The sequence below is a fragment of the Anneissia japonica genome, unplaced genomic scaffold, assembly GCF_011630105.1.
Source record: "Anneissia japonica isolate Jap-2015-1 unplaced genomic scaffold, ASM1163010v1 scaffold352_len1594369_cov220, whole genome shotgun sequence".
In the NCBI taxonomy this organism is placed as follows: Eukaryota; Metazoa; Echinodermata; class Crinoidea; order Comatulida; family Comatulidae; genus Anneissia; species Anneissia japonica.
The window spans coordinates 1,385,118-1,403,248 of record NW_022751928.1 but is presented as its reverse complement, the minus strand read 5'-3'; the positions used below and the strand labels follow the sequence as shown (position 1 = coordinate 1,403,248).

Sequence of the window (18,131 nt, the reverse complement as noted above, 5' to 3'; positions counted from 1 at the left end):
GTGTATTTATACAATACAAAACATTGTATTTGCCGTCAGTTCTGAGACCAGCAAATCGTCATCAAGAACATGCATCGGTTCGGGACAGCTGCGGTCAAAAGTATCTGCTGCAGGTTTAATATTGGAGGCCTAGCATTTCTTAGGTTCAGTTTCATCAAAGTATTACGACTACAATTTTAGTAATTTATGTAGTTGAAGGTGAATATATATAATTGTCTATAATTAAGAAAAACATAATAAACAGAGTCATTGGTTGCTGAAGAAGATGAGCTCATTAATTTACATATTTTTTTATAAAATCCTTTAAAAATAAAATAGCCTAGGCCTAGGCCTACACCAAAAAGGTTCTGTTTCTTGTCTGGGTGGATAAATAATTAGATGACACTCTGCTGACTCTTAGTCTTACTAAGTTAATTCTCTAATACTGCTAGGCTAGGTAGCCTGCACATTGAATCCTTCCACGTATTTTGTAAATAGTGGCCAATTCAGGCAGAAAATTATGCATTTGCTCCATACTGTTAAGTATTTTAATTGCGCAGATGATACCTCAAAAAATAACTCAAATTTGCGCGAAAAATTGCTAGGAAAATAGATGCGCAGAATCATACTACTGCATAAAAATACACTGGTTATATTAAGATTAGGTCAAAGCTCAGTTTTCAGCAAAATCTTTGCAGAAATTGGTTCATATTCTCCGAAATGCATGGACGGATTTCTAGGCATAATTTTTGCACGGAAAATATATTCCCCACGCAGGCATTATTACTGTACAGTCTGGCCTTCGTTTATGTCTCAATATTCTCAATATACAATTAATTTATTACGCACATCTATTTTGCTTGTGATTTTCTAAGCAATTTTTTGTTAGTTTGCAATGTATCTCCTGCACAAACAAAATAATTTTCAATGTGGCTTTACCTAGAAATTTAAACATCTAACCTGCCAACCCTTGGGTCATGAAAATCTGGAGATTTTTTTAAGAATCTTAAAAATTCTGGAGAGTTACCAAAAAATCTGGAGGTTTCCAGAATTAACTAAAAGATGATGCAAGATACCAAAAAGTCATGTCACTACAAATTATTGGCCGTTGGTGAATTGAATTTGAATTGAAAATGGTTGCTTGTTTATTGCACCGTGAAGGAGCAGGCGGCGAATACATTGAATAATAATGATCAAATCAATCAAATTATGCATAAATCGGAGTATTTTTGGGGAGGGGGGTGGCCTGTGAAATCGGGTGAAAATTACATTCGATCGGGAGAACTGGAGATTTGTTTAAATATCGGGTGACACTTGACAGAATAGAGTGCGTTGGCAGGTCTCTAGATAGCATCTCAACTTGTAGGTTATGACCTCTTCACACCTGAACTGATTAAAGTCAGGCTCCGGAGGAAAACAATTTTTTGATATGTTGTAGAACTGATTTTTCTAAGACAGAAAAAAGTTGTTTGACGAAAAACTGGGGAACGGTGAATGAGATACAGATTTTTTAATATTTAAAAACTGGGGGAAAAAGGGGCATAACTGCCCATTTTTACACCTTATTCCCCCAGTTTTTAAATATTAAAAAATCTGTATCTCATTCACCGTTCCCCAGTTTTTCGTCAAACAACCTTTTTCTGTCTTAGAAAAATCAATGTCATGTCAACAAATTTGTTTCCTCCGGAGCCTGACTTTAAAAAATGGCAGGGATAGGGCCTAAATCAATGTAACAGTAAATGAAGGACAAACAGCACTTTTCAGACTAACAAATTTATTAAATCACAAGCTTTCGACCACGCATTGGTCTTCTACAGGTGAGTACATATGTAGTAACTGCAAAAGTAAAAAGTCTTTCCAACCCTGGTCTTTTCGGGGTTAGGAAGCCAAAACAACATGGATTTAATTAGAAGACCAAATTCTTTTATCTCTAATAATAATTTAGTTCTAATGTAAAGTAATCTAATTGATATATTACTTAGACGAATGGGTACAAGGCCATGGCTTAATAATTTACAATTTGCTTATATGGTTAATAAATACAATAAAAAATAATTACTATGTAATAAATATAGTCCTACATGAACTTTTTCAATTTCTGTTGTAATTTTATTTACTTGTGATAAACATACAAATATACAGTACCACAAAAACATTGAAATTGCCAAGTTGATGTAGTTTGCATTCTATCCTGAGACTACAAATAAGCTTCATTCAAATATTGATTGTTTATTCAGTGACACATGTAACATTGAGTGAGTATGGAATATCAATTTGGCTATTAATGGAAGCTAGGCAAAAGAACAAGCAGATAGATAAATAAATAATGAAATTTCAAATTGCCAAGTTAAAAATGTTAGCTAAAATTTAAATCACAATCTATTATTAGTGGCATTTCTTTATGCCAACATGACATTCCTTATGAGTTTGGCATTTTTTGAATTAATTCACATGTTAAAATTATTTTAATTGTTATTACTATTGTTTTTTATGTTCCAAAATATTTAGGCTATCCAAATATTTAAATATACTTTTTAAAAAATCATTATTAAGTTTTAGTCATTAATCTTATTCATTTTTTTTATTTTGATATTTTGTTGAGTCAGCATTATAGTGTTTTTGATTTGTTCAAATATTTCTATATAGATTGAGTCATATTCATTGGGGATAAATATTCACTTTCCTGATTTTCATTCAGTGTTGAAAATGACCTATTCCATAGAGAATTGAAGTTTATTTTTCCTTACTGGCTTACCATCTCCTGTTCTAATTTGCATTTAATATATGGTAAATAATTTGAATAGTACTCTTTGTAGGGAGTAAGTTGAATGATAATATAAATTAATCGTAAGTTTTGTATTTTCTTCATATTTTTTATGTTGGTTTATTGTTTATGAACATGATTTGTTTATCATTTTACTTGCACAATTACATCTCCCTATTACCTACGTCTGCATCTGAACAGAGTTCGTAATTGATGAAGTTGGTATTCAGAGAGTTCAAATATTCATACAGTAGTATCTCAATGACTGGTAATGATAGGCCTATTCTACATAGTATACAGGGCTAGGTAGGCCTAAGCATTGCCATGGGAGCAAATTTTGTCGCAAAATATGACTTGGATTTTACTATTTTCTTCACTAAATAATGCTGTACAGAAGCCAAAATTATCTGTACTCACTGTGAAATATTCATTTAAATGGAAACGTGACCATTTAATAGCAGAAAAAAATGTTATTATTCTCTTCATAACAATTGTGAATCCATTAGAAAAGTGCCTCGAAAGAACTAAAAGTGTGATTCTATATACCTAATGTAACAAAAAGCTGCCTGAACAAGCATGTCGCAGCTCAAAATGGAATATATCTCGGCTGGAAACGACTGATGTTTTGCTTTAAAGGAAGTTTTATGTCAACATATTGATTTAAACATTTTTTTTTCTTATTTAGCAAATGGTTTTGCCAAAAGCGCTCAGACGGAGGAGAAAATAAAAATAAAACTTTGTTAGTAAATGCAAACAAGGTAGTTAGCATTAATAAAATGCTTTAAATTTATATAATTAAGAAAGAAATATGGATATTTTTTTAAGAAAATTTTTAAGGCAGCAATGGGCATAATAAATATAAATAAACAACATTTATTTTTGACCCGAAATTTAATTTTTTTTTTTAAGTCATCCTGTACGCTAACTGGCCAAAAACAAAGTTATTTATATATTTGGTGCCACAAGACCCTGGTTACACATTTAATGTATATAAATATTTGAGAAAATGATTATTGTTGAGTTTTTGATTGGTGTCTCATTTTGTAATTAATGTGGTTTTCAGCAGTTTTTTTGCTTTTCTATTATTCATCTCATAGTTCCTTATGAATGAATATCTTTGGCAGTATATTTGTTCATTACATCCAAGTACAGGTGATGTTAATAATAATATTCTCTAGTAGCTGAAATTCATACTGCACTAGAGACTACGTTTGATTTCACAGGAAGCAATGACTAAATCCCACCCATGATCTTCTATACAATCTAATTTCTTTATTAGAATATGTTTTTATTCACATCTAGACATACATACTTCTATGGGATAGTATCAAGAAACCTCCTTTTAACTAATTGTTCCTTTGAGGAAAGTAAGAAACTCCACTACAGAAGAAAATGACATTGCATAATGAAGTTTGAGTAGCGTACTCAGAATATTCAGCAAGCGAACTCTGATGGGATTGAAAATAAATATTTAGCTTATTACCCATGGGATACAAGGAATCCCAGTACTCTATTTGAGACCCATGCTTTAGTAATTAGTAACTCACCTTCAGGCCAAATAAAATTAATCATTTAGTTTCACGTCCTACATTTTTAAAATTATATCTCAGCTGAAAAGTTATCCTAATTTTATATGTATCTACACTTTTTAATGTTCAAACCATTTTTCTGGCACTTAGTGCATAATGTAATATGCTTAAGTTGTCTCTTTAATTACAATGCCATATAATACAACATTAATATTATAATTCCTTGAATAAATGTATTCATGTTTTAACATGCCTATTTAATGTATTTTCTACAACTGAGTGTAATTTAATGAGCTTTGTCAATGTAACAAATTTCCTTCTGGCCAAATAAAGTTTCAGTATTCAGTGTTGAACAATATAAAGTAAATAACAGCAACACTTTTGAGACTAACAATATAGAATTTATTCTCAGTATTCTTATTTAGTATTCAGTGTTATAACCCACATCATTGTTGTGTGTACAGTAGACTGTTTTTATCGGCTTCTGTTTTGAGATGATCCCTGAATTACAGGCTAGGGACAGAAGCATACAGTTATAGTAGCAGCAATTCATAGCACATAAAGTACACCATAGTCAAACCTCCCATTTATGAAAATCTGAATTACAAATACTCCATCTTACAAGCAAACTCCCAGTGATATAATCAATAATAATGATGTTTTTAATAATACTGTTCATATGTCAGGTGTCTTAATGAAGCATTATATTTTTGTATTTTGTGTGTCTTGTTACAATATGTGTCCTGCAATATGCATATAAATTAATAAATATTACAATTACAAGTGTAATTATGATATCAAATTTATTTCAAATATAGTTGTTGGCTATGTTCAGTCACTGACACCAGTATATTAAATTTACAATGCTTTGAATTTTACCTGCAACCCTCCTTTCCACATATTACAAACACTTTGCGTTTCCATATAAAAATGATAAAAGCAAGGCTTAACAAATGCAAATATCTAGCAAAAATTTCCAAGCTCAAACAAAAACATGGAGTCGTGTTAGAAAACATGGTGGAAGTACAGTTACCTGCCAATTACGAACTTCCCATTTACGAACTCTTGATTTTACGAACCAAATTTGCGGCGATGACGTCATTACGAACGATAATTTTTAACTACAAAAACACTTTAAAATGTATTTAAAAGTCTTCAGAAATAATTAGAATTGTTACATCAGCTAAGAGAGAAAACATTTAAACTAATAAAGTGATATAAAGTTTAAAGCAATAAATATCAATCTTTTTCAGATGAGATATATTATATTTGAGATGTTCATGCTTGTTCAGGCATACTGTACAGTAAATCTGACTTTTTGATCATTGGGGAATGGATTCGCGACCTTTATGAAAAGAATAATAACACTCCATTTGGGCATTTATGGTCATGTTTTTATTCGGAAATCACTTCAAATGAATAGTTCACTGTGAGCACAGGTAATTTTGACTTCTGTAAAGTATTATTTTGGTGCAGAAAACAGTAAAATCCAAGTCATATTTCGTGACAAAAATTGTTTCTCATGGCAAGGCTTACAGTAGGCCTAGGCCTACCTAGCTCTGTAGGCCTACTTTGTAGCATGACTTAGACCTACCCTTTACCACACTGAGATGCTGAAAATCTCAAAATCATAGGACCTTAGATTGATATTGAATAATGGTCATTTCCCTTACTACCCAAACTGCTTGGTTCCAATGCAGGGTTTGAATTTCTTCAAAATGCTCCATCAGCAAGAAGTTGCTGTTAGCTATCGTTTTATTACAGCGGTTTATTCTTCTACAAAAACAATCAACTGTTTTTATTGTTTTTAATTATAAAATCTGTTGCTAGGCTTACAGTAGCCTGGGTTAAGCAACACAACAGCTAAAAGCTTGCTGTCGATCCTGGGATTTACCACAGCAGTGGAAGGCCCTTTCTATAGCAATTGCTGTCGGAAAATTCAAACCCTGCAATGTGTGTATATGTGTGGCAACCCATAGCTACTGTATCAGTGCTATTGTATTGAATTTTGTACAGGCGTGGTCAGTATCATAGCTGCCAAATAGAGGTAGTCACATCCTTCAATAAAGACAGGGACTGACGTGACTCAATTAACAGGGTAACACCTTCCTCTTCCAAAAACAGGTCCTATAAAGTGCACACATAACTAATGTTGAGTTCTTATCCAAAAAGATTTTATTATGAGAGGGTTTGTCTTGAAAGAGTGGCGATGTTACGTTCAATGCTACTACCTTACCACCTGTATTCTCATTGGTTTGCATTACATTTATCTTCTGTTTTGGGTGGTTTTCTGGAAAATACACAGATATTTATTAGTATCATTTTCTTCTTTACTCTCATTAATCTTTCAGTGATGGAGGTCTAGGTATGACCACCATTTATTTAAATTTTAAAGGAAAATCATTGTACAGCTAGACTTTTTTATACCTTGTTTCGCAAACTTATTGTTTTAAAAATTGTCAGTGGAGGGTGAAAAAAAATAGTAAAATTTTGCTTTCTTATTTAGCAAATAGTTCTGCCAAAAACATCTAGATAGCGGAGAAAATAAAAATAAAATATGATTATTGATTGTAAAAAATTTTAGTAATGGGATGGTTAAATGCTTTAAATTTATGTAATTAGGAAGATCTTATTTTTTGAGATTTCAAGGCAGCAGCTGGCATAATAAAAATATAGAAAACTTATTTTTTTCTGAAATTTCCATTTTTTCATGGCAGTAGTGGGTACACTAATTGGCCAAAACTAAAATTTATTTTTATTCGCAATCAATTATTGGCTGGCAGCAGGTTTGCTAAACAAGGTATAAAAAGTACAGAGGATGTCATCAGCTCATGTATGTTTACTACAGAGTACTGTACATTACTTGATTAAAGTTGAAGGGTCTGTCAATACATCAGTCAGACCTTCCTTCAATGGAACACTCTCTTCCTTTATTTTCCACTGGGAATAATTCACTGCTGCTTATGTTTCAATTGAATTTTAATTTATTATAATTTATATCTTTTTTTTGGCTAGAATTTAATGTAAGTTTGCCTTGACATAAAATGAGGAGGTTGGCTCTACTTTCATTAAGTGTCAACATATCACATTTATGTAGAAACATGGTCGCCGTCTGAGACTGGTCATTCAATTTAGAATAAGTCTTTAGCCTAGCTTTTTAAAAGGTCAGCAAGTAATGATTTCAGTTGTCAAAATAATCCTAATTACATTGAAATACTAGGAGTATATAGTTATACAATATTGTGTAAGTTTTGGACTCAAATGTTTGAGCTATTGAATCCTATTACTGTATACAGTTGCTACAGTACAGTATAAGCCCTGTAATACAGTACAGTACATAAACTCTTTGTGTAGTGGTTCTTGAGAAATGTAAAATAGATACAACTTCAAAGAAGATCCCTTAAAGGTTCAATTACAGTGCAATGGTTCAGAAGATTTTTAAGTATGGATATAAATTAAAGGTGAATTTAACATATATTGACATTCATCTTTTTGGATTATTTATTAAAATTTGCTTTCTTTTTAGAATGTAGAACATTTTGTTCGTGTCTTTGGTACATTGTCACTGTCCACTCTGTATACACCATACGTGATATGCTAGGATTGTATAATAGATTTGTATGGTAGGAATGGCAAATTCTCTAGTCCAAACACTAAAGTAAGCTCTGCTTTTGATTTTTCTTTTCTTAACAAGTTTTAGGAAAAGTATGGAAAACTATGCAGGAAAAAACAAAATGTGATGATTTTTTTATTAATCAATTTCAGCTAACTGTTTATACCCAGAAGGAAAATCAAAAACTAACAAATTCATATTTTATGTGGACTATGAAATGTCTTGGCCCTGTTCATCATGTATTTTTGGCTAGGGAGGTTACAATTTCATTAAATTATTAAATAGAGTTAGATTAAGTATTCAACATTGGCAATATATTTTATAATATAATTTTATATCATTTTAAATTGTTTACCACACAATATATCTTTTTCTTATGACTATTTGCAAGCTGGATCATAGATCTTCTTTGGCTGATCCGCATGTCAGTTGTTATTGTGTTTTAAAACAGCAGTGTAGTTTATGTTAAAATCATGGACTAATGATGTTGATAAAAAAAAAAAAAAAGCAGAAAAGATTATTTTTCATAATGTAAAACCTTGTCATATCTCATGTTGCCTCTTCTGAAAATATAGCGAAGATCATCTGTGTTTTTCAGTGAAGTTTCCTGTATTATTTCATTTTTTCTACCTGCAGGCTATGGGTGTACTGATGTGTTGAATTCACACTCTATGACAGTTCAAACAGTTCAGTTTTGCTCATGATATACTGACTTTTCAGTATGAAAATCTTAAAGTTGCTTTTCAGCCAATTCAAGGGTCTACAGTATATAAATTGCAAGGATTTACTGTAGAAACAATATTTAGGGCCATCCGTAATTTTCAATAGAGTACAAATTACAAAACATACACTTTAGGAGAGAGGGGTTGAAAGCGTAGGCATACATACTCTTATGAAAAAAATGGTTGTGCCTGAAGCATCTAGATGAAGAGAAATTACAGATAATATGTTAATGACAAATGTAAAAAAGTAACATAGTCCCTTGTTCAAGATACAACGCAATGGTCATGTATAAAGAATGAGATGTTGCAATGTGTTTTACAGTTCAAGGGTCTGATAGTTGCCTTATTTGATGAAAAGATTTCATAGAGCCAGCAGGCAAAATAAAGATTAAAATTAATATTTTCTTACATTTCTTTATAATCCCAAAATATTGATTTTTTGTTCATGTGTTTATGAAAACAAGTATTATGATATTTTACATTTTGGTTGATAAATACCAATGTGCCTTCCACATAATATTGTTTTACTTTCCAATCAGCAACATTTTTTATTCTATATATCACAATACCATTTTCTGATCTTTGACCTCTTGTTACTTACCAGATAACCTTGAACTTATATTATTGAGTCATAGTCATAAATTTTTTTTGTCCAACACATACATTGTTGGTAGGTTTACAGTTACATATTTTATGTATATATTTTGTTATTGTGGGACCATATAGTATTTACAGTCTTTAATATGCAAGGCAGTCCATAAATATGTGTACGTACATCATCATGATCTTCAAATTCCTTTTTGATTTTCATGGCTCAACTAATTTCCACTTAACTAGAAGTGATGCTGTTAATTAAATTGCTATTAAAAATATTTCTTTGCTAGAGTTTTTTTTAAAATTCAATTTTAAATGCTTGTTCATTTAATTAATTTAATTTAAGTATTAAAAATTATATTAGTGCAGTTGTTCATTTACTAATTCTTAATGGATTTTACAAATTAATATAGCAATTAGAATGTTAATCTGTGGCCACTGGGTGTAGGGTGGCTGGATGTAGCAAATGGGGTGCAATGGGAAAGTGAAGAGTACTATTTTTATTTAAGTATGTTTTTTTGCTTCCTAACTTTCCAGTGGGATACATATGGCATAAACTCTTTCTGGGGATTTGCATTTTTATTCCTTTGTTATTCCACTATGTATAATAAATAATAAATATATTGCATACAGTAGTAGCAAATTTATTCCAAAGTATGGAATTTTGTAGTAAACATTTGTAGACAATTGTTGACTTCACTATTTTGATTCAATATTTATTTTTGTAGTGATTTTTTTTTTTTTTTTTTTTATAAACCACTTTGGAAATTATTACAGTTTATATTAAAAGTGCATTTCAGATAAAAAAAAAAATATATATATATAGATCAATTAATTAATGAATAAAAAAAAAATAAAATTTTTTTTTAATGTGGTAACATCAGAGATATAGGCCTACAATGTGCCAATCCAATTTATTAAAGGTGCTAGGTATGTAGGTTGTATACCTGTACTTTATTTTGAGGTGATGGAAGTCAATTATTATTTCTCATTGGACGAATACATTTTATCGTAATACCGTGTATGCGGATAATTTTAGCTGCTTCATTAGAATTTAGTTTTTTTTTACGATCAATGATTTTTCCTCCAGAATGCCAGGTGGATCTCAGAGAGATCAAATGAATGTTTATAAGAGAGTGCGCCCTCAAAGTCCGTTGCCTCGCTTTGTATTTGCTCCACGTGAAACGCAACACTATGCTGTCAGGGATACTCCTTATGCCAGCCTGTATGGGGCTCATGGACATCAAGATTTGCGCCAACAGGTAACAATTAGTATTTTGTTTGTCGATGAAAAGTGGAAGATTAAGAACGTGTCAGTTTTATATTCTGTTACTTTTCTTCCTTCTGTAAATATACCTGAAATATGATAAGTATGTATTGGAGTTAAATAGTTTAGTGGTTTATAAGCAAATGCCTTTCAAATTTATCTTTTAATGAGTGGAATTGAATAGCTTGCCTTCTAATTCTAGTGTCCTTGGTTCAATTCCCTTGACAGCAGGACTTTCACTCACAACTAAAAAGCAACTCCACTCCCTAAATCCTTGTAAAGAGGCTTAGGGATTATTTCACTTGTTTAATCAGCTGACCTAGGATACACCGAAAGGGTAACCCTCTGTCAATATGTATTTATTTTTTTTCAAAATACCAGGACAAACAAGATAACGACTAAGACAAAAGTCATAGTTCAATAACAATAAAGTAATATTGCATCACAGGTATTACAAAACCACTTGCCAATGTTATACTTCATCAGATTAATGAATTAAAAGGGCATTTTTAAAGTCTGATGTTGAGAATAAGACACAATTAAAAGCAAAGTCATGGAAAGTAAAAAAAGAAAGCACCTGGGATGTTGTAAGTATCAAAAGGAAGATTACGACTCAAATTCAAAGTTGTTATCATTTATCTGTTTGTACCTGTTGTAATAAATGTTGCAACGAAAGATTCCTCTAATGCTAGTACAGTATTTGATTTGAAGGTTTATATCTGTTGACATTTATCATGTAAAGAACTTAGACATTATGTTCCCATTGGGACTTTTAAACTATTCAGTTATTTTAGTCTATGAAAAACTCTCCAGTAAAACAATCTTAATGAATTTTTTCACATAAACCTTTGTTATAATGTTATGCCATCGAAAATACAGAAAAAGGCCTAATTAAATTTTATAATGGATGAAAGTGTTCAGTGTTGCTCAAACAAATATTATTAAGCTTAAATGAGCACAGTGATGAGAAAATTATACTTAAAGGCTAATTCAAACCTTGGAAAAACATTATTACTCGAAACTAACTTAATTGTCACAGCCTCAAACATCTAACAGGATTCATTCATCCTCAAAACAGTTTGTTGTATAACAGTCCATCATGTATGTAAAATGCAGGAGAGCACTAAATTGCTCTCCTTGAAAGTTTCACAGCTTTGAATAGGCGCCCCCCTCCCCATGTGTGGATCCAGGTGTCCGAAGTAGGGGACGCGCAATTGAGAGACATCACTACCCTAGTGAGATCCGGCATGCCCCCGGGAAATTTTGTTTTCTAGACGCCTGGAAATAACCTCTGAGGCAATTTAGGCAATCAATAATCGAAGGGGAACCGGCCCTCCCCCGGCCCCAAAACCTCCCCTGCCTCAAAACCTCCCCTGCCTCAAAACCTCCCCTGCCTCCCACTCAAATAAACTCTAACTCCAGAGCCTCACTTGGAATAAACCCTCTCGAAGTAATATCACGTTTTTTTTGGCGTCACCTGTGTATAACTACACCTATTTTAATCTCCAAACTGTTTCCAAAATTTTAAGGTTTTTATCTATTTTGGAACATTGACATTATATTTGCAAACATTAAAATAAAAAAATTTCAACTTTATCGGCTGATTATTAAACAACAAACAACTGGAAATACTTGTATTCTCTAGGAAAACCCTCATCAAAACCATGTATTACCTAGGGAAATCCTCATTTTTTCACGTAGACGTCTGTATATTTTCTGCGTTAAATCCCGTGTGAGTTTCAACAATCATTTTAGTTTATTCAAATTTAAATAATAATTTACTTGAATATGGTGAGCATATTTTTTTACATTATTCAATCAATTTAATAAAAGCCGACTCAAAATATTCTAGGCCTAACTAGCCGTTATTACTACTCAGTACTCACGACCTGCTACTCGAGCGAATTACGCAACAACATCAATCACGCAAACAGAACCCAGAACCACGTGATACAAAGTTCATGCATGGGCAGATAACGTTTGCCATTCTTCAAGAAAACTCATGTTTTATGGCACACATTATTTTCACAAGTTTTTATTCTGAAATTATAACAGTGAACACTGCATAGTCGTATTCTTTCTATAACATTACTAGCCTCCCCGCAACAAGACGCCGTGCAGTGAGTTTACAACCATGACTTCGAGGAAAAAATGTTTGTTATTGTTTTTAGCGAAGTTGGTTCAAACACAATGTGTTTCAAACATTGTTTATGAATGAACGTAATGTGAAAATAATTATTTAAGCAACCCAAACCATTGCTTGAATGTCGTAGGAATCCTTGTCGCATTGCAGTGAGTATAATTACAATACTAGGTCAGTAAACCTAGGCTAATTAATTGGGGTAGCCTGGGCCTATCCTGATGGTCTTCGCCTCCGCGGTTCGTGATCTAGAATTTTTTAGGAGCAGGTTGATGACCGGTGTAGAGATGGCACCTTGAATTTCGTGGTGGGAATCGCTTATAAAATTTGTGGCTTTATACACCTGAATATAGCTTTAGTTGCAAAATTCGATAGATTTTGATTATGGACAAAGTTTCAAAATACAATTTTTTTCATTAATTTTTGTTTTAGTTGCCTGGTAAATCAAGGAGCGCGGTTAGTTGCTCTCCTGAAAGCATGTTCAGGAGCGCGGAGAAGCGTGATCGCTCTCCTTATTAGTGATGGACTGGTATAACCTAATTGCGCACGGAATAAATTTTTTAATGCTTGTTTTGTACATTGAGGGCAGCATTCTGTCAGACCTACTGAATCCAAAATTTATTGAAGGTGTGTGTTATCGCTTACAATATGTGTCAAAGACAAGCCAAACCAGTCGCTCCTTTCAAATCGTGTAATGGCCAAAACATGTTGGAATGGCAAAATTTTCAAAATCTATTTTATTGCACTAAACTAACCTTTGTATCTACACATCATGTTATGTTGTTGTTAACAACATTTTTTAATGATTCGGTGATGGCCATCTTGAGATGCTGTATTGATAAGAAGCTGTCAACAAACTACAATTGTGGCAAAGACAAGCCAAACTAGTCACTGGTTGCAAAAATCGATTTATGTTATTAATACAGGGTTAAACAGTAGAATAAGAGCTATAAAATGGTCATAGAATCATTTAAATCCGATATTTCCCTATGAAGTTACAAGTGTTCAAACATACAACTGTTTAAAGAAGAATATTTGAGAAATCAGCCTTCAAAGGTTACGATTTCGAGCATTTCTCAGGCAGCAACCATTACCAAATCCTTAAAAGTTGATGTTTTAACTTTGAAAAAAGGGGAAAATAACAGCATAGCCTGATGTATACATATATAAAGGTTAGTTTAGTGCAATAAAATAGATTTCAAAAATTTAGACTTTCCAGCATGTTTTGGCCAATGTTATCTCTGAGACACCATTTGCGATGAGTGACTGGTTTGGCTTGCCTTTACCACAATTGCTTTAAGATAGTATAATGCATACTCCAAGTATCGAAATGCACACCATCGTGTGAATTATGTCATCCTCAGAAATGAAAGAATTGCTTTATATATGTAAATAAAAATTATTGTATGTGACATTTTTATTGCTTGGTAAAATGTGGTATCACATGAGATTTGTTATTTTTTGTCTTCAGTGAGACATTAAATCTATTTTATATTTAATGCATCCATAATTATATTTTAATATGATATTTACCATTGACTTCCTATAGGAATACAACTCATGGGATCACAGAGATTCCCAGTATGGTGCTCCAATGAATCGAAGACGTCCATCGCTGTTATCAGAATTTCATGGACATCAAACAGCTGATAGGTAAGACTGTTACAAGAGGATTTACTTTACATGTTTTATGATCATAAAACTAATATAGTAACCATAATTTAATTTTTAGTTCCTATACAATTTTTATTTCCAAAATATTGACTTTTAAGCTTAAAAAAATCAGGTTATGAAATTGACCATTGCCCTCAAATAGGTCTAGTTTATTTGTAATGTAATAAAAAGCTGTATAAGAACCTTGCCCTTTGCAGAAGTTTTTTCGTATCTATTGGCTGTAAAGGAACCACGATCCTTGTAGCAAGTCTGATCTCACAGAAGTTTGGTTTAAAGCATAAAAATATCTCTCAGAACTTATAAATCTATGGCAGTCATTTGCTGCATATGATCTTTGGCTGATGTATATCTGGGTTATAAAAACTATCATGCATGCAACCATTGGCTACCCAGAAACCTTGGTACTTGTAGAGGATTGGTTTATATCTCTTATCAAGTGTAATCTATTCATTATCCTGTAGTTACCATTTTTTTAACTGTTTTGACAAGTGCTTTTTTCACATGTTTCCAATATGAAACTTGGCTCATTCACAATTACCTTCATTTTTATGAGCTATCCGAGGGGGTTGGATACCTTCTTATTATTTCACAAATACATTAAAAATATGTTGATTCACATCCATTAAAAAAAAAAGCATGGTGTTGCAAAGTTTATTTTTTTTTATGTACAGTCTTAAAGTGAGAGAAGAAAGCAAAAAGGAGTACACATTTTATACTTACAAAAATGTTGATTTGATTGCTTTGAAGGACTGCAGAATATTACCACCAACATGATTTTGGTGCAAATCAACTGGGAGTTGCTGCACATCATGAGCCACCTGAGGTCATAGCAAAGCGCCCTCGTTTGAATGACCCTGAAGTTGAAGCTAAACCAATTCGTATACTACACCAGCCTACAGATCAACCTCAAGTACAACCAGTTGAGATCAAAAAGGTGAGAGTAAAAATAGTGCTAATAATAATACTATTAAAAATGATAATATAGTAACATTAATGATTAAATTGTCACAATGAATTTGAGGTCTGTGAACTATATTGATTAATGGATATTTAATTAATGTCTGCTTTACAAAATTATGGTCGATGGTCGTATATTTATATAGCGCCTTCCACAGAAAACCGTCTCAAGGCGCTTTTGAAGCCACAAGAAACAAAGACAAAAGAACGCGAAGGGGGGAGGGGAGTGCGCACTCCCGATTTTGAGATAGCATCGCCATCACTACCATGTACACGCAGGTACCTCGGCGTCAGTTTGCTGGGCTCCGGTAGCTTCCACCAAGTACAGCATTTATGAGAAAAAGAAAAAACAAGTGAAAACCTAAGGAAACCAAAACTTCTACAGACTGTGCTCTAGAACATTATTAATTACATCAATTTTACATGAAAAACAATGCAAGAAGTACTTTCTTTAATTGTCGCCTTTTATACAGGAACCTCCATTTATTCCCAAAGTGGAAAATATTTCACCAACACCCTGTGACCAAGAAACGGCATCAAAACTTTCAAAAGATGATTTGTTGGCATGTATGGAGAAAGTTGATAGGGAAATATCACGAGTAGAATCACAGATAGCTAATCTGAAAAAGAAGCAGGTAGGTGACAAGAACCACAATTCTCAAGATTGTGATTTATGTAATGTTAGCAGATTGTGAAACGTCAAAATTTAATAAATTCAAATCCTTCTATTGTTGGAGTTTTACCCCAGACCCCCTCTGAGGGGCTCTGGGCTTTTCTTGACCCCACTGCCGTCAGGAATTCGAGGCAACCTAAGGGACTGAAGGTTTTGGTCTCCATTTAAAGGGCTAGCTTTATGTTAAAAGATTGTTTGAAAATTGTTCTCAAATTAGAGGGTCTCTGAATGTAGAAACAAGTGATGTCTTTACCCCTTTGTTTAATTGTCCTTCATTAATGCTTTACAGGATGAACTTGAGAAGAGGGCAGCAAAGCCAGCTGATACGGACAAGGAAGCCTCTAATGACGTCAGTAGTTCTGAACCCAAACAACAGAATGTCATTCAGATGATATATGCTGAAAACAGGGTAAGTGCCAATGTAATAATACAGTTCATCACCATCCAATCTCTTGTAGTTGATACAAAAGCAACTAATTTATTTATTTACATCTTGTAAGTATAGAAATGCATTGTAAATACATACACACTTATTAACATCTTTGTGAGTATTGAGATGCATTGTAGATACATTCACATTAATTAATATCATGTAATTATAGAGATGCATTGTAAATACATACATACTAATTAACATCTTGTGAGTATAGAGATGCATTGATAATGTACACACATTAACATATGAGAATAGAGATGCATTGTACATGCACACATATTAATTATGAATAAAGTAAAACCTTAAATAGAAGCCCTGGGCTTCTTTTTTTTGGCAACCTTTGGATGGGCTTAATAATAATTATAATAATAATAAACTTTATTTATACATGTGTGGCCCAGACTCAGCCAATGCCTGTTCTTCCCTGGGGCCGTGTTGAAATACAATTTCAAACTTTAATACAGCACACAAAAAGTTAAGCAAGAAACAAGATAAATATTCTACAACAAAAATAAAGAGAATTAAAACAAGGTACGAAAACTACAAAAACTACTTCTTTTCGAGATAGGCTTCTTTTTTTTGATGGGCTTCTGTTTGAGGCTACTTTTGCAAAGTAAAGAGTGGGGCTTAAATTCGAGATGGGATTCTTCTCCAGATTAAGCCCAATGGGCTTCTATTCAAGGTTTTATGGTATGCTTTTTTAAGGCCCTCTTATTATCAATGTATTATACTAAGTAACACTTTCAACTGCAGCTGATTTTATTAGAAAGATCGCACTTCATTTCCTTTCTCTGATCATGTGACATTTAAACAGGACGACCTTACCTTCACCTCCCTTGTGACATGATTGAATGAGGTCAGGTTTTAGTAATCAGGTCATGCTTGATCTCTACATTCCTGTACATGTATTATTGTACACATGCTGAGATACTGTGCTATTTTATAGAAATATTAAGTGTCATGATTTGAAGTACATTCAATCAAAATGCTGTAACATTCTAATTCCTAAAATTATATGAAAAATGATCAACTTTGATTTAAAGAATAGGAAAAATAAACCACAAATATTACAAAATTTAAAAAAAATTATAGAGATTTAATTTCTAATTTTATTCATATTCTAAAACACCTACCATTATTTCACCTGAAGAATATCTTTGTTAATATTAATAAATATCTCAGCTAGTCTCGAAAGCTCTGCTTTTGTTAATATAGAGACTTCTATGGCTCAAAAAATAAATTTATGTGAAGCACTGTGTTAATAGTAAATTCTGAATACTGAACTGATGGTGTATAGTACACTAAACCTGCAAAGATTAGGTTTATCCTGCCCAAGATCATTTGTAGGTCGTAATGGTTAGTCAGGAAATTAGTCTAATGTTTATTCTCTGAGCCATACTCATAAAATTGGGGTTTCTGATTTATGATGCGAGGTGTTTGGTAGCAAAAACAATTATTTCCAACAAAATTGAGTCAGAAGATAGTTTATGATTTAAATTTTGAAAGTACGCTTACGAAAACAAAAGTGTTTTCACTGATGTGCAGAGGTTTTACTTCAGCATTGTTTATTTGCCAGCTGAACCAATATAAGGATCTTTGAAAAAATGTAGAAGTTGTATTATTCGTATGTTTGTCATTTTAAAAGGATTTTTTTTCCTTTCATTTGGCAGATTCAAATATGTACAAAACTGTTTTCAGCATAATTGCTGAATTACATGCTTAAATTACACAGCACACACTTAAAAATTGAAACAAAAAAAAAAAAACTATCTGGTAAATGTCA

At 32.5% G+C, this 18,131-nt stretch overlaps 1 protein-coding gene across 5 annotated transcripts in view; it reads left to right on the top strand.

Moving 5' to 3' along the window:
- LOC117121931 (nuclear receptor corepressor 2-like) overlaps positions 1-18,131 on the top strand; it is a 46,458-nt gene that overhangs the window by 1,790 nt on the left and 26,537 nt on the right. For 4 of the 5 annotated variants that reach the window (XM_033267343.1, XM_033267345.1, XM_033267344.1 and 1 more), the window contains exons 1-6: positions 7,887-7,930; positions 10,292-10,463; positions 14,158-14,261; positions 15,030-15,216; positions 15,713-15,874; positions 16,202-16,321. In XM_033267343.1, the coding sequence (XP_033123234.1) occupies positions 7,893-7,930; positions 10,292-10,463; positions 14,158-14,261; positions 15,030-15,216; positions 15,713-15,874; positions 16,202-16,321 (783 nt within the window). In that variant the 5' untranslated portion in view covers positions 7,887-7,892. Of the gene's footprint in view, positions 1-7,886; positions 7,931-10,291; positions 10,464-14,157; positions 14,262-15,029; positions 15,217-15,712; positions 15,875-16,201; positions 16,322-18,131 lie in introns of those variants that run through there. The other variant, XM_033267342.1, reaches the window with a different exon arrangement.